The 23,531-nt window shown below is 36.7% G+C and overlaps 2 protein-coding genes across 4 annotated transcripts in view; one reads left to right on the top strand and one right to left on the bottom strand.

The window, feature by feature from the left end:
* Positions 1-13,581, bottom strand: part of Awh (LIM/homeobox protein arrowhead) — a 31,282-nt gene extending 17,701 nt beyond the window's left edge. The window contains exon 1 of the mRNA XM_081984232.1: positions 13,377-13,581. Coding sequence (XP_081840358.1) covers positions 13,377-13,559 — 183 coding nt within the window. The 5' untranslated portion in view covers positions 13,560-13,581. The remainder of the gene's footprint in view (positions 1-13,376) is intronic.
* The window catches only part of LOC145732170 (DNA-3-methyladenine glycosylase-like), a 139,730-nt gene that overhangs the window by 6,074 nt on the left and 110,125 nt on the right, over positions 1-23,531 (top strand). The window lies entirely within an intron of this gene.

The following is a 23,531-nucleotide window of genomic DNA, read 5'->3' as shown; positions in this document are numbered from 1 at the left end:
AGAGACAGTCAGGTAAAAAATCGTGTGTAAAACCCACTTAGAGTGAGAAAGCTACTGTTTTAAGCACGTTTTTAAAATCTTCATTAAATTGCCTATTCAATAACCTAAAAAACCACTACAAAATTTGGTAGTCAGGAAGAAAAGTGGTGTCAAAGTCTAAACACACAGTCAACTGCCAAAACACTGTTTGTAGCGACAGTCAGGTACCAAAATCGTGTGTAAAACCCACTTGGAGTGATAAAATGACTGTTTTAAGCACATTTTTAGAATCCTCATTAAATTTCTTATTCGATAGTTTAAAAAAACACTACAAAATTTGGTACAGTCAGGGAGAAAAGTGGTGTCAAAGCTTGACCTGCCAAAAACACAGTTTGTAGATACAGTCAGGTACAAAATCGTGTGTAAAACCCACTTAGAGTGAGAAAGCTACTGATTTAAGCACATTTTTGAAATCCTCATTAAATTTCCTATTCAATAACCTAAAAAAACACTAAAAAATTTGGTACAGTCAGGGAGAAAAGCGGTGTCAAAGTTTGAACTGCCAAAAATACAGTTTGTAAGAACAGTCAGGGACAAAATCGCCTATAAAACCCACTTGGATTTAGAAAATTACTGTTTTAAGCACATTTTTAGAATCCTCATTAAATTTCCTATTCGATAGTTTTAAAAAACACTACAAAATTTGGTACAGTCAGGGAAAAAAGTGGTGTCAAAGTTTGACCTGCCAAAAACACAGTTTGTAGATACAGTCAGGTACAAAATCGTGTGTAAAACCCACTTAGACTGAGAAAGCTACTGATTTAAGCACATTTTTGAAATCCTCATTAAATTTCCTATTCGATGGCCTGAAAAAACAATACAAAATTTGGTATAGTCAGGAAGAAAAGCGGTGTCAAAGTTTGAACTGCCAAAAACACAGTTTATAGAGACAGTCAGGTAAAAAATCCTGTGTAAAACCCACTTGGAGTGAGACATTTACTAATTTAAGCACATTTTTGGAATTCTCATTAAATTTCCTATTCAATAACCTAAAAAACCACTACAAAATTTGATATAGTCAGGCAGAAAAGCGGTGTCAAAGTTTGAACTGCCAAAAACATAGTTTATAGAGACACAGGTAAAAAATCCTGTGTAAAACCCACTTGGAGTGAGACATTTACTAATTTAAGCACATTTTTAGAATCCTCATTAAATTTCCTATTCAATAACCTAAAAAAATAATACAAAATTTGATACAGTCAGGGAGAAAAGTGGTGTCAAAATTTCAACTGCCAAAACACAGTCAGAAACGAAAACGCTGGTGAAACTCTCTTGTAGGAAGAAAATGATTGTTTTAAGCACATTTTCAGATTTCTCATTAATTTTGCTTGAAAAAAAAAACAGTACAAAGTGTTAAAAACTGTAAAAAAACAGGAGAACGGTAGAACAACCACAAAAACGGTAGACGTGACAACATTGGTGACATTTGACGGTGTGAACCGTCACCTGCCAAGTGAAACAGATGCGGCGTTGCCAGGAACGTATTAAGTAACCGTAAATCGGCATTTCGCACCATTTTAGTATTAACCGTATCAGATTCGGCTTTTATGAGGGACTTAATGAATTTAGCACCTTTCTGCGTCATAAATTCGCTAATTAAGTGCGGGTTAATGGGCGTTTTATGTAAATTTCCGGCCGTATTCTGTTTTAACAGTGACGATTTAAAACACCCAAAAAGGATACGGTTCTGTTAGTTTGGTAGGCGCGCGCGTCGTCAAAAGTGCAAAAAGCCACAAATCACACGCACAAAAGACCCAAGGAATCTATAAAAACGACCCCTAACGACCGGTGGGCAGTTGCGGCACAAAACCGCGTAAATTCTCCGGCTTTCTTCGTTCCTTTTTTCTTTCCCAGGCCCAGACACGTAAACTAGCCCAATACAATGCAAAAGGCAATGATGAACAGTTTAGGATTGTCCACGTGCTCGTTCTTGAGCCGAGACGAATTGCGCCCCCACGTTGAGAGGGGGCGTCTTAATGGGACCCGGTTACGCGCCCTCCAGCTCCATTATAACTGATTTTGTTTGATTTACACGCGAAACTGTTGATATAGTCACTGTCGGAGATTTTTATGGAGGTTTGGCAACTGATCTTGAAACTTGTCGGCTCCAGTGTTGCCACAGAGAATTTCGAATTCATAAAAAATTTACCAAATCTTGAATGAGGTAAAGACGTTGAATGTGACGTGAAGACAAAAACATCAAGAATGACGTGCGGAATTTTATCGTATACAGCGAAGGCGGCACCCACAACAATAAGGACCGTTCTTCACCCAAACTCGACTCGGATGGTGTTATTTAAATAAACAGGGTCGAGTTGAACCTCGAACTGGGTTCCCATCAGAAAAACGGAACCAAAAACAAACGCGCGCGGTCAAAAAGCCCATCTGGGCCCTCTAAGCCCTACAAAGAATGCCCATTCTTCAAAACCACTGACAGCGATTTTCATTGTGGTGTACCCACATTTTTTGATGGGTTTATTTGACGTCCTGATGATGTCGTCGCAGTCTGAAACGTTTTGCAGTTTAACGTGTACCCGCACTGGTTCAATTACGAATGCAAAAAGAGCTGAAAAAGTGACGCGGAGCGCTAACGAGCCCTTTGATACGCAAAAAAAACCCTCAGGCCCCGCTCAATTTGATTGGGCGTGGTTCGTTTTCTCCCTCTCCTACCCCTACTTCGGACTGTTTGACATGAAAATGAGTTACACGCCGTTTCGCATATTTAAAAGCGCCGGCTGAAACTTGATCTGACGCTGATTGTCGTCCGATTTTCTTTTGTTTCGCTTTTTGTCCTCTCCTTTCCAAATTAAGCCGAATTTTGACGTCATGTTGTCATATTTTTAAACCCAGTTTAACGAAACAGAAACACATCATACAAGCTGTGGTCTAAAATGACAGATAGTCAATTATGTCATTTTTACATCAAAACCATCATTTAACAAAATTTTTTGTTTTTTGGTTGTTTTGTTTCTGTGGTTAGGTTAGGTTAGGTTAGGTTATCTATCAAATCTAAAGACTTTCAAAACTAGATTCTTCCCAAAGCTAGAAAAGGTTCTAGATTATTCTGAAATGTCCTAGAATGTTCTGTCTAAAAGGTTTTAAAAAAAATCAAGGCTCCTCAACCAACCCTCCTCAAATCAACCGTAAAATTAAATTATTGGTAAGCGTTGGATTCCAATTTGCAGTTATTAGTGATGAGTTAAGGCCGCCATTTTCCTTCCGCTTCCATGACAGTCACGTGACTTTAGCGGACATTTTTGACACCTATCAAGTGTCATAAATGTCAAAGTGATATCCTGTCAAAAATGTCCGCTAACGTCACGTGACCGTCATGGAAGCAAGGAAAATGATTGTTGACCGCAAACGTCGTTTTGGTAACCATTAATTACCGTTTACGATATTTAGATTAGTTTGACACTAACGACGTTTCGATCTGTCAAATTTTTTCAGGTGTCAATTTTTTTAACTATCAAATTTGACAGCTTCTATCGCCACGTTTGTACCTCCAGACTAGGTTAAATGTTTGTGTTGAATTTGCTTTACTCACCTAAAACCTAGCCTAGTTTCACTGACACCTGTCAAATGTCATAGTTGTTGTATTACGCCAGTTATTTAAAAAAATCACTTTTTAAAATTGATACATTGAACTGTCAAAATAACCGAATTAATGAAGGTTAAAGTAGTAGTTGTCAAATTTAGTCAAAACTGTCTTTACTGTCACACACAGAACACTTTGTATAGACTTTTATACGTCAATGGATAGGAAATAAAATAGGCTTTCAAAAAATATGGCCGCCTGTGTTGATAGGTTGCTTCGTTTGGCCGCCAGAGGGCTCCAAAGCTAACTAAAGGTTTTCCTTGACTGTTACCGCTCTAAGATTTTTTTTAAATCGGGCTGATACGGTCCTGATATTTGGCACAAACCTAGCACAATGATTGCCAAATCTAGAGTAGTAGCAAAATGTAGAAATACAATCGATTTTCGCTTGCACTAACTGGCCAACATAAGGCAAAACCCATTAGGGTAGTGGCGGTGTTTCAGGCAAATTTGAACCTTACGAAAATTGTCATTTGCAAAAACAGTTGAATGAAATGTCCTAGCATTACGTCGTGGTAGATCTAGTAAGTCACGTGACCGTGTTTTCCTAATTTTCTATTGGAGTTTCAAGATAAGAGATACTTTGGTGATCAGTTATGAAAACAGTTTTGGGCATTCCAGCTGTCATTTCTCCGTTTGTTTACGTTGATTTTGGCATATTTTGGTTAGGAATTTAGCACAGGGTTCATAAATATGAAATGACGGTGTCATATTATTTATAATGTTAGGTTAGGAACGAGTTGCCCGATTTTAGTTCAAATGGCGCTGCGATCTTAACTTGAAACGCCAATAGTCAAATTAGCCTATAACGAGTCAAAAAATGTTTGTGGTGCATCCCGTCACTAAACCGTAAATAACACACGTCTATTTGTAGCACTTTGTATATACTTTTATATGTCAATGAAATGAGGTTTCCATTGACGTATAAAAGTCGATTGGTTAGCCGTTTGCTTGCTAGAGGGCGTCAACGTTGGCCAATTTTGTTTAATTCTCAAAAACTCGCGTAATTGCACTTTCTTTGGTAGATTTTACGTCAAAGGACAGCCAATGAGCTTTCTAAAAATATCCCTATTTCGGTTGACAGGTTAGACCGTTTGGCCGCTAGAAAACGTCAAATTTGACCAACTGTTTTATCACTTTTGCATCCTCAAAAACTCGCTTAATTGCACTACTTTTGGTAAAGTTTTATACGTCAATGGATAACCAATGAAATGAGCTTTCTAAAAATACCCCAACTGGGGTTAATAGGTTGGATGGTTTGGCCACTAGAGGGCGTCAAAGTTGACTCAATTTTCCATAACTTTTTTTTTTTTTCATTAAAATTATCAAACTTTATTTATGTATACTAATTTAATGCTCAGTAATGCCTACTTATTCTTAGTAATGCTGCCAATTCCCACAGTTTGTACACTATAATGCCCCAGTGGTTTACCCCTCGGGAACAACCCGCTTTCGTGATTCAACAACAAATGACGTCACATTGGAAGTGACCTTTTATGTTCCATAAAACTGTTTCGTCACTAAAAAAAGTTAAAACAGGGGTTTTCGTTTAAAATGAGCATTTTGCATCTACCCTGGTACCGGACACCAATCTATTCCACGAGTTTAACAAAATCCCAACTAAAAATCAAGACAAAACCGCGTCTAATCCTTAAAACTATTATCTAGGGCGTGTCGCAATCCGAAAACGTAGAGTGACACCAGAATCAAAGAGGTCATACATATTTATGATATAGAACGCAAGTTCACGGCGAGCTATAGTAAAACAAAAGGACAAGCTTAAAAAAATTTACAAACAATAATGGCTCGGGCGCCTACAACAGTAATTTTGACACCGAATACGATTTGTTCCGGAAATTCGATCGTGTGTGGGGAAACCGACATGCTGATGACAATATAGAGTAGATATGACGTTGAAAGTTCCAAATATAATTTGACCCTCAGTTGCACTGTAGCAGTTTAAACGAAGCTTACTGAATTTGAGAAGCTAAAGCCCAGTTGTACAACATTGGTTCAACTTTAGAACCTGGTTCAAGTCAGAAACGTCACTTTGACAGCAATGCAATTCATATGGAAAAGTTTAAGTACCAGTTGCAGTTCAACTGAATTAGTCTTTGAACTGCGATTGTACAACCGGACCTTACTGATCATAGTATAAACTTCAGCTTGGCTTAAATTGAGTAACTAAATTACTTATGAAAGACGGTTCTGCAAAGATTTCTGACAAGGCAATCAAGGCTTCTGGCTATTTTAAACGATTTTTCAAAGGTTTTGGACAATGGGCCTATCCCATATATCACAAATTTTTGTTTTTATGACTGGATTCGAAAGAATAGGGTTAAAAAACTAATTTTTCATATTCTTGAAGACAAAATCTTGCATTAGGTTAAATTTGTCCGTTAAATTTAAAAGATCTGTTTTGGCGCGCGTGTGACGTACGTAATTCTGGGCGATTTTATTGGCCTGTTTCACGCCATTTGTTTCACTTCTTGTCGCTGATTGGTTGATAGTGTAGTACGTCACCGGCGGCGGGCGTTTTAAACTTGAGATTAATGTAGTTTTTTAACCTCATTTTTCTTCTATTTATACTTAATATTTTTGAAAACATAAAAATACGGGTATAATATTTTCAATCCGTGTTTGTAAATATGAAATAAAAATTGTGGGACAGGCCCATTGAAGACCATTTTAAACAATTTTTAGGAAGTTTACGATAGTATTTAGAGGCTTTCTGTTCGTTTTGACCGATTTTTCTATAGAGAGAAGGGTAGAGCACTTGTAGAGTACTCTGACAGTACTACATGCCGCTGTCAAAGTATTAATAAATTTACAGGATAGCTGTTGGGCAATATCTAGTGATATTTGTATACTCAACTCTATGAGTTAGAGTGTACAAATGGCGTTCCCAAATATGTTACTATGCTAACTTGGTTACTATGACAGAAATTTCGTTTAAACGTCAAAATGTAGCTCGTAATTTTGGCTTTCTTTCACCTTAATAAAATTTTCTGTCAAAAATTACAAATAACCGAAATATTTGACATAAAATACCACAGTGCAAACTGTACTACAAATATTGAAGGTATAACAATTTGACAGCCCTTAACTTGGTTGCTAGGACAGCTAGAAGGTTCGTTCAAACGTCTAAATGTAGCTACTGATTTTGGCTTTCTTTCATCTAAATACAGTTTTCTGTAAAAAATTAAAATAACCGAAATATTTGACGTAAAATACAACAGTGTAAACTGTACTAGAAATATTGAAGGTGTCACAATTTGACAGCCCCTAACTTGATTACTATGACAGCTAGAAGGTTCGTTCAAACGTCTAAATGTAGCTCCTAATTTTGGCTTTCTTTCACCTAAATACAATTTTCTGTCAAAAATTACAAATAACCGTGATATTTGACATTAAATACAACAATGTAAACTGTATTAGAAATATTGAAGGTGTCACACTTTGACAGGCCCTAACTTGGTTACTATGACAGTTAGAAATTTCGTTTAAACATCAAAATGTAGCACGTGATTTTGGCATTTTTTTACCTGAATACAATTTTCTGTCAAAAGGCACAAATAACCGAGATATTTGACATGAACTACAACAGTGTAAACTGTACTAGAAATATTGAATGTGTCACAATTCGACAGGTCCTAACTGGGTTTCTGTGACAGTTACGAGGTTCGTTTAAACGTCAAAATGTAACTCGTAATTTTGGCTTTCTTTTACCTAAATACAACTTTCTGTAAAAACTACAAATAACCGAGATATTTGACATGAAATACAACAGTGTAAACTAAACATAAGCTTTGATTCTATTCTTAATTCTTTACCTAAAATCGAATTTCGTTTTATAAACTAGGCTTTAGTCAAAAGTTTTAACTGATGGGAAGTAAGTAAAAAACAAATTTTCAAACATCAGCTGTCAAAGTAAGAGGGCAGGTGCATGGTTGCCAGCTTGTCGTAAACATATTCTAATAGAAATTTGCTGGGATTCTTGTGTGCGTTACGTGAAAGATTCGTATACAGGATATATTGTAAAGGGAGGGTCGGAATAAAAGCGGACGTCAATGGGGGAAGGACGATCTCTGAGGTTTACTACCTCCGTTAATATGATAAATATACACTCACACCCTTGTAAAGTCAAATATGTTTCGAGTGCAAAATAATAGAGTGGGCCGACACAATGGGTGTCATGTCGGGACGATGTAACGTGCGTCTCGCCTTGTAAACCACCGTGTATCACGTCCCCCTGCCGTTTTATGGTCGACCGCAATTCAGGGGGGCCCTTTTTGCGGCCCTTACGCGTCATTACGCATTAACGGATTTTTGTTCTTCGTCGCCATATTTTTTTCTGTTTTCTTTGTTAGTGTAAAATTTTGAATTAGCTTGTAACTCCTCCTGAATTTTTCCATTGCGTTGTTAGTCCACGGTGGATTATCCTGTCATCATCTAATCAGGAATCTGAACAAGTTTTCGCTTATAGAATCTCATAGACTGATCCATTGCTTGATGCCAAACTAGGTTGTACCTAGAAATGGCCCATGGTAATTTTCTTCACAAAGTATTTACGAAAAACAGTAATTTATCGAGAATATTCTTTCACTTAGAATTTTTAATATTTCTGCTTCTTTTTATTTGTCAGTTGTAACTAATTGTGGTCTTCAAATTTAATTTGCACAAATAATTGCAAAACAGCATATTATTTCGTGGAATACATTTTGATTAAAAATATATTAACAAACCATCGATCAATACGTTTAACATTTGATATAAATAATATTGCTTACAAATTTCATGTACAGGGTGCTGCATTTTCGATGGTTTTACGGGGAACAGAGAAAACGGTAATAGATAGAAAAAAAGTAGCATACATGGTCTGATCTCTTTTTCTGAGCTGAGATGACTGGCGAAGAGTGGGCTGCGCAAACTTCTTTTGTTTCAAAGATACGGGGGGCTTTTGAAAATTGGTCATTCTGGAACCTCCTCTGTATTTCAGTTGCTCTTAAAGTTATCAAAAAAGGAAAAACGGTTTCCGGTAGAAGTTTTGACGTAGAATCCAATGGCGTAGTCAGTTTTTTTATTACGTTTAGTTTCTGACATTTGACACTAAATTATATTTTTTTAAATGGAACACCCTATATATTTTTAGTTAATTTAATTCTGTTGATTTTTACCTTTTCAACGGTGTATTAAAACATATAAGCTTGTAAACGTTAATCTTAGTAATTAGAAAAAAAGCGTTTCCTTAACAAAGAAGTACTAAATAATATGTATAAAAATACCCACAGTCGAAACAAAATTTGGCTATGTTCTTATTAACTTGTTACATGTCGTTTATAAACAGTTTTTTCTTCAACTTCCACCTTAAAAATAGTAGAAAATAGAAATAGCCACTTTTCTTATTAAAGTGACGGTAGAACTGTTTGTAACTTAGATTTTTAATAAGATTTATTTAAAATATTTAATTTTCTGATGTGTTAGTTTATATGATTTCCGATTTTGTTTGGTATTTTAGATATTGGCCTTTTTTTAGCTTAGCAAAGGTCTTTTTTTAAAATAACAGGATTAACCTCTACAAACTTATATGTTGTAATACACCGTTGAAAAGGTAAAAATCAACAGAATTAAATGACGTAAAAATATATAGGATGTTCTATTTAAAAAAATGTAACTTACTGTCATATATCAGAAACTAAACGGAATAGAAAAAAACTGACGACGCCATTGGATTCTACATGAATACTTCTACCGTGAACTGTTCTTCCTTTTTTGATAACTTTAAGAGCAACTGAAATACTGAAGAGGTACAAAAATTACCAATTTTCGAAAACCCCCCGTATCTTTGAAACAAAAGAAGTTTGCGCCGCCCACTTTTCGCCAGTCATCTCAGCTCAGAAAAAGAGATCTCGTATGCTACTTTTTTTCTATCTATTACCGTTTTCTCTGTACCTCGTAAAACCATCGAAAATGCAGCACCCTGTACAGGGTGCGTAAATGATCGAGTAAAGTTTATTATCTCATTAGTTTCGAAAAATACAAAAAAGTTTTAGAAAATATTAGGATGCATAGTTTAAAATTACTTTTGAATATACAGCGTAACAGATAAAGTATTAGTTTTTACTATAATGGAAAATTGTAAGTAGAATACTCACATTTGGTGCAAACGTTCTACAGTGACGACAAAAAAGATTTATCCAAGTAAACTTGAGTTAGATGCTACAGGACGTTCAATTTTTTAAAACATATTTTGAGGTTGAATTTGAACACCCTGTGCATTATTCTTTTTTTCTTTTATGAAACACTTTTTTTATTAAGTATATCATATACTTGTGTTGCCAATCTAAGTAAGTTAGTTAAAAAATTATTATTACTTATTTCCAAAAGCGTATATTAAAATGATTTTAGTGAATAGATATAGAGTGCTTCTTAGAATTTGTACTTTTCTTCAAAACTGCATAGCGTTTTGATTTCTGAAAATACATTTTTTGCGTACAACCCAGTAGTGTAAATAGTTTTTTTTTAATGGAACACCCTGTATATTATTTCATTTTTGAAAAGATCCTAAAATTTCCATTCTAATGACATAAAACACTTGATATTTGAAAATTTTGTCCACTTTGCCGAACTGAACTAGCTATATGAAGTATAATAACTGGAATTCGCAGATTAGTTGTATTTTTTGACCAATTACAAGTTGTAGTTACAGCTTCATAAGGTTAGCTTTCGCAGGTGTGACATAACAGATACTTTGATATGTTTTTTACGTCACGTGACAGATGTCAAAAATTACACACAGCTGTGACGCCAAATTACCAATCCAAAATTATTTTACCTCTTAGGAGGATAGAGCCAAATTTGACAGTTGTGACTTTAAATGACGTAATAATGGTAATGGTAGGTGTGGATGTGACAGATGTACTGCGACCTGATTAGATCTATTGTACCCCATCTTCTTCTGCTATCTCAAGGTTTCCTTGTTCATAGCACTTCCTCAAGATTTAGTTCCTTTAGGAATTTCAGGATCTTGAGTGGGTGTCTGTTCGAGGTATTTCTTCCACAGCCAGCTGGGGTAATCCCAGTGTGTTTAATCTTCTGTGGCGTACAGAATAACACTGCACCTTCTCTAATGTTTTTCTTGTTGTGGCAAGTTCGGTTTTTCTGTGCCACACTACTGCGCCTATGTCATCATAGGTCTCACTATCATGGTATACATCCGTCGCAGTATTGATGGGTTACAACCCCACGTCTTTCCCACGCAATGTTCCTGCACACCATCAGTGATGACCTTGCCTTGTTGGCAATCGTTTCTACCATATACACCATCTTCTGAAGTGACGTAAGTATCAAAGTGTTTTTTAATGTCAGAATTAACAATTTTTTTTAATTCTAAGCAAAATATCAAACTATTTCTTAACGTTCTGTTAAATTTGGCTGCATGGAGCTGTAAAGACCACTTACAGTAGTGTAATTCTTCCAAGAATTTCTACTTTTAGCTAGTCAAATATTCAAAAATCACCTTATCTTAATGGTTTTATTATTTTATTTTTCTTTATTGGGGTCCTTTGAAGTAGGTAAATTTTTACAAATGTTTCTAGGTAAAACCCTAGAAACTAAGGTAGTCATAAACTTATTAGGTAGGAAGGCAATAAAGTTAGTACGTTATGGTATAGATTTTAGGTGTAATGCGAAGTTCAACTGGGAAACGCTGTCAATTTGAGAATTTTTGTTCATAAATAAATTCTAATTGGAAATCAACTGTGACGAAAAATTATGGCAATATCCGGTACCGGAATGGAGAATGGTCTATACAAGGTTGATCTTAACTAGACAAAAAGAACCAAAACAGGCTTTTTTTGAATATCGTATACGCGGTCGATAAATCACCTCGAGTCTCGACCACGAAATTTATAAAAGGCATTGTAAGAACAAAGTCGTATATAGTCGAATTTAAAAAATCTTATGAGAGATATTAATAAATAATAAAAATATACTATAAAGTCGCGCCGACGGTCCCGAAATGGTGCTTTTTGATAAATGGCCCTTTCGGAATTCCTCACCTTTGTTCGGAAGCCAGTTTTTCGGTTTGTCGCGGCCCGAGTCCGTTCACTTTTTTTCCTCATTTTATTTTGGTTTCGTTAAGGTGCGATGTTGAATTATGGGCGGTTTTTTTAATTGCTCCTCAGTAAAAAATCGGAAAATTTGTACTGTTAATGGCAAGTGCATTGCTAAAAGTATACAAATGACATACACAACAACTCAAAATTAAAATTAGAAAATAGGAATCAGGTTAGGATTTCAGAAACATAAACGTCATACTAATAATAATGACCATTCTACACTTTGACTATATTTTTTCTTTATGCACTTCTTGATGTACCTTCATCGGTATAATAATTATATTTGCTACTCCCACTGTAAGAGATGAACAAACTAAACAGGCAGTTAATTGACAACAATTGTCAAACGTCTAAAATGGCTCTCCCTTATTGGTTACTTGTATTAAGGTGGCAAAACTTTAGAGCTAAAACTAACAGCTAGATAGGTTTTGCTCTACTATTAATTCCGCAGTATGCATACATTAAGTTAAAGAACTTTAGAAGTACACATACCTTACCCTTGCTATAACCATAAAGTGTGTGTGAGTGATACTTTATCATAACCGTTAATATGACATCAATTTTTGATGGTAAACCTATTAGACACTCCAATGAAATGTCAGAAACTGCTGATTTAAACTTTTGGAAGGGCCATTAAAACACATTTTCTAGTGAATACATAGAGTTTTAGCTTAAATTTTGCAATTTTCTAATGACTTTCAGTTGATATTTCATAAAATGCCTGCCAAATTCGTAAGAAAGCGTGTTTTAATGGCCGTGTTTGCCCTTCCAAAAGTTTGAATCAGCTGTACGTGACATTTTATTGGAGTGCCTAATAATAGTTTGTATCTTTTAAAAATATTGGCAGCCATTCTGCATAATAATTGTGTTACTTTTGGATGGACGTTTAAGTAAATAACGCACATCTTGTTTAACTGGTTTGAGCCAAAAAACGTGCAGTACAAAACAAAACCAGTTTGACTTTTAGATTTCTAAGTCAATTGACATTTGTCAAGTTCTACAGTTTAAGACGTCTTGACAGTATAGGTACAGTTCTTTTGGTATTTGACATTGAAACTGTGTAGTTTTATATGTTTACAGTTTACAGTGACATTTCTATAGTAAATTCTAACTACCATTTTACTAATTTCAGCTAAAATTTGATATTGTTTGTGGTTAGACATATATGACGTCACTCTAATTTAGTTTGAGCTTTTGTATAGATGAAATTTGAAGCTTCCAAAAAAGAAGTAATAGAAATGGATTTATATGGTTTTTAATGCAGTTTAGATATTTTGAACTAACTCAGGGTTTAGTTATTGCGTAGAGGCCTCCACAACTAGAAATTATTACACTTTTGAGGTACCACCAAAACGTCAATATCTCGAACACAGATGAATACAGAGATAGGTTATGATACATGAAACATGCTTTGAAATCGTTAGGAGAATCTAAAAATTTTGAATCCATTGAGGCATTTTCTCAACGATATTATACAGGGTGTCCCATCAGGAACTACCTATAAGAGACAACGTTAACTCACTGAAACTTTTCCTAGACGTCTTCAGAATATAAACATTTTTGTACTATAACTGATGCATTTGCAACGCGACGTTTTGCCGCTTGAGCCATCTTCATACCTTCATTTCTCGCTCCTCCAAGCTGTCCACGTAACAGTCCTTTGTCTTCGCATGCACCTCCATAACTTTAACTAGATTTCGGCAAATAACCACAACCGCACAATATATCCGTCGCGCAGCGTCCCAAATTTCGAATTTGCTTCGACCATCAGCAGGACCAACAACGTCACAACCAAGACGCATTCAAACGACTGGCTTAAAAACTGGCCGCGCCCAAGCCTTCTCCTTTCATCTGTCCTCTGACAGCTGCTGTGATTGGTCGCGTTTCCCTAATAAGACCTAGTGATAGGCGGAGGGTGCGCGCATGCTCCGCCCCCTTTTAGCAAGCTCGTCGATTGTTTTTGTTTGTTTTTTTTTTTCATCTGGGCCCAGTAATTCGGTTTGTATGGATTTTACGATCGTCCCGAGGGGTCCGAAACGGGGGTAAGGGGAAAGTGTTGCTGAAGCGTAAAGGTGTTTTTCAGCGAGAGGGTTTATGCGATACAGCAAGTTGTTATATACGTTGTACCTGTCTCGCATTTTGAACTAAAACCTTTAAAATAGAAATCTGTATTAAATTCCCTTTAAAATGACGTATGACATGACCCTATTGTCATTAAAACCACAGTGCAGATGATACAAAATGGCGTCCATGCTAACCATCATCTTTTATTATTGATTTGCTGCTTGAAACATTGAAAAACTTTGTTGCATTTTTTGTCAATAAAATGTTTCTAAAAGCACCAAGCTGTAGATTTTGTGCTAAAATACAAAATAAAACACAGTAAAAAGCAGATGTGTGATTTTTTGACACAAAATGTCCAGAAATGGTCGTTTCACGTAGATGAATGTAAGCAATTTGGCTGGTTTTTTATTATTCAAAAAATCGTTCTGCTTGATATTGAAATAGAATTGTCCAAAACTTTCAATGCAAACAAAAAAGTCATGCGTTGACAATTGATTATATAGGGTGGTCCAAATTGATTGTAGGATAATTCAAGAGTGGAAAGGTGATAGCCCACACTTTTTCCTAAGAAAAGTTTGTCTTGACATTTCTCTTCATCTTGCATAGTTTTTCAGATACAGTCATTTTTATACACTCGTGTGTAAATACAAAAATAGGCTTCTGTTCGGAATATTACAAATTTTCAAATTGTCACTTCAAAAGTTTTTATTGGTTAGGAATTAGAATAAAAAAGCTGTTTTTTGAGGCACATATTTTAGGGTTTGCTAGCTCAGGAATCACATGACTATTTTGTAGGCTTTTTTACCACCTTGTTTAGTGTTTGCTATAGTGCCTGTCCCTATAGTGTGGCTGTATGAGCTTAAAGTGTCTTTAAAGCTAGAAGTTTTATTATTTTAGTAGAATATAATATAAGATATCATACTAAAATTGTCGACTTGTTAATTTTGGGGAGGCCATCTTGATTGGTATTTGCAACCTACGCGGATAGCCATGGATCAAGGTCTGGCCGGAACGGAGGCCGACCGCGGTATACAAAGCAAACTTTAATTGACATTATTTATGACGGAACGGTGGCAGAATGGTATTATTTCACTAGTGAATTTTAATTGCGGCCCGAAGGGCCCCGTAAATAAGACTTGTTCGCGTCCGGTCGGTTATTGTTTATGCCTCTTTGGGGTCCGCCTCAAGACTCTTATTTACGAGCCGGCATAACTGGACGAAAGAGCCCCGAGGAGGCCGCTAGGACAGCGAAAAAATCACGTGACAATAATATAAGGACGCGGAGCGAAAAAAATCTGTTTCTCACGCAAAATCCCAAGCCCTCAAGGTAAAAAAGGGAGAGAACAGGGGCGTTAATTCAAAAGCAAATACGCGCTAACAGATACATTGAGTCGTCACTAATCCGTGTGTCATAGCGGTATCGAGCACATTCGTGGTTAATGTGACGTTTCCGGTCACGTGGCCACCGTTTTTCAGTTTTTGACTCGGACGACGTCCGTCCCACTGATTCGGTCATTGTTGCTCGACAAGTCACGTTTTGCGACTTAAATTTACCCTCAATGTCGTTTCAACGAAGTGCAAGATGGTTGCTGTCATGTCATTTTTGAAAATCAAAAGTTTACATCACAATCAAAAAATTTCAAAATTATATACTCTGATCCATGACTTCTGACTGTTACGTCACATCCCTTATCTCATTTCATTAGCTAGTGTCAGTTTGACGATTCAACTAATGTCAGATTTATCAGTTTTGACCAAAAGACCTCTAAATGCTACTGAGCCCTCTACAACTGTCTTAAACTCTCTTAGAACTCTTGAAAATTTGCTAGAAGCTTCTAGGACTATATTGAGAGTTCCATAAATCTTTAAAAGCTATTGAGAACCTTCAAAAAAGTGCCAGAGGCCTCTCCAAGTATCTTAAACCTTTCCAGAGTTGTTTTAAATTGTCAGAGGCTTTTAGGTTCATTTTGAAAATTTCCTTAACAACAAACCTTAAAACTATTGCCTGAAACTGCCTTAAACTATTTTAAATTACCAGAGCTCTCCAGAGATGTTAAACCTTCCATGAATTGTTTAATATTTAGTATACAAGCATTGATTGAGTGCTCACATATAATTTATGGTAGTCCCTGCCTTAAGTTATAACCTAAAACTATAATCATTTTGACAATCAATCCATATTACCCACATTTAATCACCGACATACGGTTTTTGTTACTGAACAGAGTAGGGAGAACCATTAAAAATCAATGGGCTAGATTAGACAAAGATGGCAACAAACTTTCTAAGTGACATGTGTCGTTCTTATCGAAACGGATGTGACGTACGGACTAAACTTCCTATACAGGGTGGTCCACCAGGAACCGGTGTGATTCATTATGGGAAAACCGTAAGGAGAATGATTCTGAAAATTTGGTGGTATACCAACAAAGTACCAACTTGCTTCGTTTAAAATGGAACATCCTGTATATTATTATATTTTTAGATTCTGCTAACGATTTCAAGTATGTTCTATGTATGATAACTTATATCTATTTGCAACGGTTTTCGAGATATTGATGTTCATAGGTCTTAATCAGATACAAATAGAGCAAAACGGTTTGCATGTTCCTATCTTAACTTTTTGAGATCTATCACCCTGTAGCATTTTTAAAGTTTGACAGATCACAAATTTTTAAGAGTAGAAAAATTGACACATGCCAAACTTTGCTAAGCCATTTTGCTCTAATTCCTTCTGCTTAGGAACTATATGACATTCCAAAAGGAGAATTTTCTAAAATTGCCAGAGGCCTCTACAAGTGTCTTAAATCTTCCCAGAATCTTCTAAAATTGCCAGAGGCCTCTACAAGTGTCTTAAAACTTCTCAGAATCTTCTAAAATTGCCAGAGGCCTCTACAAGTCTCTTAAACCTTCCCAGAATCTTCTAAACGTCATTTTTCGTACGTCAATATCTCGAAAACCGTTATCATTCCGTATTCATTCACATGTTTTCATGAAAACTTGAAATCGTTAGCAAAATCTAAAAATGTAATAATATACCTACAGGGTGCTCCATTTAAAATAGTGACGTATACAAACGTGAAAATATTTTAGGTGTGGAGGCCCTAACCCAAATACTAAACCCTGAAATGTTCAAAAAGTTATCTTTTACAGTTTTCGAAATATCGACCGCGTTAGTTCCTGGTGGGACATCCTGTATTTATGCAAAATACTTATTTAACTAAACTGCTCATCAAAAGGAATGGGACAGCAAAACTTTTGGTAATTTTTGAGCGGCTGTTTCTTTAAATTGATGCACTCGATTTTAAATAATTTGTTTAGGATTAAAAGGTATCTTCTTCTTCTTTCTGATGACCTAAATAATCTTTTTGAAAGTTTTCACGGATCCGAGTATACAGGGTGTGACTAAGGTGTAGTCAAAAAATGAGAAATTTGATGTATTTCAAAAATAACCTTACTCAAGCCTTGTGGTCAATATCTTTAGACATTTTCGCCATTTTGGTGATTAAGGACCCTTTACAATTTTTAATGCAAAATTTCAAAAATTGGGTAATTTTTACTTTTTTTGTTTTTAATTTAACAATTTTTTTAAATTTTTGGTGGGAAAAGAAAGGGATTTGCAAGGTTACACCTAAAAGTACCCAATTTAAGCTTAATCTGCTTCATACAGGGTGACCCAAATAAAACTTTGAAAACAATTTCGCTGTCCCATTCTTTTTGACGAGCAGTTTATTTTACTAGAATTTTGTATTGTTGTGTCTTCTTAATTATGAAAAAATTCTCTTGAACTATCAAAGTAAATAGAAAATACATTTAAAGTACAAAAATCATCAATTAATCGTCTTGCGGTCCGTTACAACTCGAACGAGATAAATTAGCTCATCAATCTTGAAAATAATCTGTTCGTTGTACTTATGCATAATATAGAAAGTTGTTAAATTGATGTACGGCCCACTCAAAAATGTCAGATTTGTTGATTGTTTCTTCGTTCCGACTAGTCAGTCAACAATTACTCCCTAATCGAACTAAAAGTTCAAACAAAAAGGGTCGCGCGAGGGAGCCCTTTTTGGTCACAATTACAATCCGACGAACATGTGTAAGGCCGTGTAATTGTAATCCGCGTAAAAGGATCAGAAATCCTTTTTGCACATCTGTCGTTCCCGCAGATCTTACCATTCTTACCCGGTGCATATAACTTTCGGGATTTTTCCACCCTCGCAACCTGCTTAAGCCAGTAGATGATTAATACAACGGACTCGAAGAAAATACTTTGGGGGCGTTACCTGCTTGTTTTTTATGAGCTACAGTCTCAACGGGACACTGATAATTGCTTTTTAATTTCGATTCTCAATCTGATCCTATACAGTTTGTCTAGGCTGGTAAAAGTATACAGCAAATCAAAGTAATTTAGAATGACGTCGCAGTAGAGAAAAGTTTACTTTATTGTCTAGAGAATCCAAAATAGAGCTCTTTTCTTTTAAACTCTATTAATATGAACTGATGGTTTGAGTAGTATTGTTGTCTTAAATAAATTATTGGTTTTTAATGTTATATTTACAAAAAAGTAGAATTAAATTGTAAGTATATGATAGCCCTTTTAAAAATAATTAAGAAGTACCCTGAAGAAGCCTAAATAAAACTGGCAAATCGTTGGCAAGTTTAGTACTGGTTTTCTACTAAACCTAAATCCAATTTCCACACAAATTGTCTTCACAATTATTTACCTTGACAATATTTTTAATAATTTTTTAAATATTCCGGTTGGATATGAACAAAATTTTAGAAGAGCTGTCCAAAAAATGTAAAATCCCAACACATCATCTTCATTCAGTTATAGTGCATCATACATTGACATACTGTAAACGTCACATTCAAAACATTTACTTTTCTGTTTTCCGAATTGTTCTGTTTTATTTTTTAAATATTTTGCCATATTGATGCAAGTTTTACCTTCCTATCCGACTCTAGGTAATCTAATTACTTTTGGAACCCTCGTCCCGAATTCAAAAACACAAAAGATACATTAATATTACAAATATATCTCCGAGCAACGAAATCACACAAAACCTAACGAAGCCCCCCTTTTCAACACAAAACGAAAGGGGTGGTGGGGATGGGGATTTGGAATATTTGGGGTGGGGGGGCTGGGGCTAAAGAGTCGTGCTGAATACGAATGTGCACCCCGATAATCCAGTTATCCGAACCCCCCGTAGTTTTGTCTGTACATGTGATACGATCACTGTAAAATATACTGTCGGAATTTTTTTCTTTTGACTTTTTTTCTAATAATTGTATACGAGGGGGTTCGTGAAAGATCAATCATCATCGTTTCGGTCACGGTTTTGGGCATAACCAATCGTTTAACCCCTGGTATGGATCAATCATCGATATAGTCTGAAACAAACAATCGTTTCTCTGGTATTATTTTGAACCGTTGACTACACCATCAGCGCTCAAAGGGGTTGGGGAGAGGGAGAGGAATTCCCGTAGAAAACTAGACTGATGTCGAGTTTAAGGGAAATCTGATTCCCGATTTGTGACGTTGCCATAGCAACGCCCTGACAACGCCCAACCGGATTACGCGGGGACAGTTTCCCCCCTATCTTCAAACAAGGGGGGAAACTTTGAAAAATAATTGCCACGGAGGATTTCACGAGGTTCCGGCTCGGATATACCTGGATGGGAGGCACGCCTACGTTCATCCCTCCCCCTCACCTCACTTTTATTCCTTCATAATAAGTTCTCGACTACCCACGCTTTTACTGTTCTACGTTCTTATTATACAATGTAAATAAGACCGGGGGGATGATAAATCAGCGCAACCGTAAACCAAATAAAACATGAAACAGGTAGTTAAATTGCTTTCAACTACTTTTTTCATCCAAGCTGATTTACGGCCAGAAACGCCCATCTCTCGGTAATTTTTTCAGTAGGTACGCTGTCGTAAATTAGGTCCCCTTATAATATATGTAAAGAAGTATTGACGCCAAGATAGATAAAAAGTACATGAAACACTTCGATTTATCTATAAAACCACGGACGTCATTTTGAATTTCCTCTACAACTAACACAAAATAGAATGAGTAAACTATACGAACTAAGCAATCATCTCCAAGTTAGTCATTCTCAATGTCAAATTTTTAAAAAATAAAAAGAAGAAAACTTTTCTCAATTAATATCTGCTCAAAATTTGTAGAGTGACAATGTCTCAGAAACCGTTATTGTGAAGATTGTTAGGACTGTATATTTTGAGATTTGTACACTTTTTTACCAGTTGTGATGGAAATTCATTTTCAAGAACAAGGATTTGTGAAAAAATTTAGATATTAGGAACACTATTAGACTATTAGATACCTAAAATTGCATACACCGGCAAAATTAGAGGAACGGTCAAAATTTAGACTTAGTTTAACATCAATTTCCTCTTCAATCCTCTGCTCGATTGGTGTCCAATTCTTCTCATGCGCAGTGACCATATGTCTCCGATACCTAAAATCCTCGAGCTTCATCAGGGTCGTCATCTCTGGTCGCGAAGACTGGGGGAGAAAGGGGAATCTTGTTGCTTTACTGACGGATCCAGAACGAACAACATGTCACTGTCTTCCAGGCAAAAGTATTTGCAATCTTGTCCTGCGGGCAATCTTGTCCAGTCTCCTAATTGGACAGAATATTAATATCTGCTCAGATAGCAGGGCCAGCCATCCAAGCACTCAGTGCCGAGAAGGTAAGCTCCCGGGTGGTGCTGGAATATAAAACAATCCTCGAAACACTCTCGTTGGAAAATAACATCCGCCTCATCTGTGTGCCAGGACATTCTGATGTTCCTGGCAATGGAGGAGGCCGACCGGTTGGCTAGATTGGGCGCACAAGTGACGCCCATCGGTCCTGAACCGTTTGCTGGGATCTCAAAGAGTACGGCTACACGCTCCATGGGGGCTTTGGAAACTCATAGGTGACCCCAGTGCTCTGAAAACTAAACAACTACTAAGATTCGACAGAAGCAATTTAAGAACGGTGACAGGCTTATTGACCGGTCATTGTCACCTTAGACGACATCAGTCTTTGATGGGTGTTGCTGAGGATCCTGAATGTAGCGGATGCTTAGAAGATGAAGAAACTTCGGGACATGTCCTGCCTTCTCTTACTGGGACAGCCAATGCTGTTGCCCAGGGACTTATGCCCCAGCAACCTGGTGGCTTTTATAAAGGACACTGGCTTGCTGTAGCTCCCTTACTGGCGGGACGTGACGGGCCCATATAGGAGGCCTATACGTTTTTTAAGGGCAGGACCCCTCCGCGTCACACACTCACTCACTCCTTCGCTCGATTTTGATCATCTTTTTTTATGAATTGTAGTTTGATTCTTCATGAATACATCTGTCTTATTACGGCTTTGAAATGGTTTATGCAATATACAGGGACGAAAAGGAAGTAAGGAACTTTCTGTGCTTTTTAAGACACCTTGTGGAAAGAACAACTAAGAATTGAAAACAGTTTATAACATCAAATTGTAACCCGTTATTTTCTGAACATTTTGCTTTTTTATTCCCTCGGATATCTCAATTATTAAAGAAAATACAGGGTTTCGAAGAAAATGTGGATATTGATCTTATTTTTCCACACCTTTTAGAGGTAATCTATTGCCATGATTTCCTAATCAAATTTGCTATACGTCATTGGTTCTTGTCAAGCGAAAGTAAAGAACATTCTCATCATTTTGATTCTTAAAAATCCAAGATGGGTGATATGGCTTCTACTGATTGTTGCGTTGATTGAAATTGGTACAAGTTACAGCGATGTTGATGACATGTTAGGAAAATGAAAATCGGCGCTATATCATAATGTAAGACGTTGGAACTAAGAAGCGAACTGGAAGAAGAACAAATGCTCGGACCATTAGAAGAAGACTTAAGGAAGTTGGTTTAGAGGCGTATAGAACCAAGAAAGCTCTATTACTCCAGCGACGTCATCGTGTGGCCAGCCTAGGCTTTGCTAAGGAAATTGGGAAAATGATCAGTGGGCAAATGTTTTGTTCACAGATGAGGGTTGATTTTGTGTTAATTCCATCGACGACAGGGAAAGGTTATATCGCCTCCAAGGAGAACAAGATGAACAATTTAATTTTACTCCCACTATGGTGGAGGCTCAGTGATGGTCTTGGGTGGAATATGCTTAGTGGTGGTTATTAATGGAGCTTTAAATGCAGATGGATACATTCGCTATGTTCTGCAAGAGGAGGTCGTACCATTCACCCCCCATATCGGAGAAAACCTTTTGCTAATTCCCTCACAAGGCCCGTTGGGTCTCCGACTTTTTGAATGTCGTCGGAATAAGAACCATGGCGTGGCCGGCATGTTCTCCAGACATTAATCCGATTGAACATATCTGGGACATGTTAGGTAGACGATTAAGGTCCATAACTCGTGTAGTTCAAAATCCCGAACAAGCAGCAGCTGCTCTGGTTGAGATTTGGGACAATCTGCCTCAAGACATGATTGATAATGTCATCAGAAGCATGAGGAGACGGATGGCTGCCGTGATAAGGAGGGTACACGCGTTACTAAAACAATTTTGAAAATGTTTTTGCTCTACAGGTCTATATTCGATCAAATTTACTTAAAAAGGTTACAATTTGACACCACTTTAATGTTCTTCCGGGGTCCTTCACAACAACGGTGCAATATTTACCAATATTTTAAGTATTTTTTTTTTCATTAAAACTAATAATTTGAGATAAATCATCTAGATGCAGTGAAAAATTTACGATGGGGACGATCATAATAAATAAGAACGGTCTAGAATCTGGCGTAGACGAAGAAATTGATTAAGATTTCACCGGTCCCTAGAGGAGCCCTAATTAGCATTTTAACGAAGCGGCGACCCCGATAATAGCCTGTTAAACAAACATGGGAAACGTGTGGAAGATATAAACTATAGGACTAATTTCAGAGTTTTTTTTTCATTTATTAATAATAATCGAAACGGCCTTTCGTTTCGGGTTTTACAGTTAGGATTTGATATATGTCTAATGGGGTTTTCGCCCTCGGCAAACAGTTTTCATTTTAATTGAGAACACAGTGGAGTAGAATTTTCCCCAACTTTGTAGCGAGGAGAAAGAGGAAAAAATGTAATCATTTGGGGATGGGGAGTGGAGTAGGTAATTGGACGTAACTTTAAAAAAAGAACAGACGCGCAAACCGACAAAAGCCCCGGAACTCGCCGACCGGAAAAACTGATCAGCAATTTAAATTTAGACCACTCATTTCGTCCCTCCACTCCCCACTCTCCGCCCTTTTTGGGCTCTTTTTTTTGTCCCGGTGAAACGGGGGCCAAGATATGTAATAATTTAATTACGTCGGCAATCCAAACCCCCGGTAATCACATAACCATATCAATTGATGCCTAATAACATCCTTCGTTGTCGCTATTGCGAGATAATCACCCTGTGAGGGTGGTTTTACAGGGCCGAATTCAGCAGTTTTCACACAAGTTAGTTTTCTCTTAATATAAATCACTCTTGTTTCTGCTTTGTCAGTTAGTATGCGAAAACCAAATGGGTGTGTTAAAATTTCTAAAAAAAAAACGAGTGCTACTCTGTATAAAGGGCGCCGATCGTCAATTGCCGATGCATTGTACCCAAGGGGGCGCAAATTACGCCCCCTTTTGCGTGCGTGGCGGGGTCGCGGCCGTGTTGTGACAGTCTTGATTCCT

The sequence above is a fragment of the Ips typographus genome, linkage group LG7 (genome assembly GCF_016097725.1).
Source record: "Ips typographus isolate SLU linkage group LG7, UJ_Ityp_2.0, whole genome shotgun sequence".
NCBI classification, from domain to species: Eukaryota; Metazoa; Arthropoda; class Insecta; order Coleoptera; family Curculionidae; genus Ips; species Ips typographus.
The sequence above is the reverse complement of the archived record's forward strand: the minus strand, read 5'-3'. Positions and strand labels throughout refer to the sequence as shown.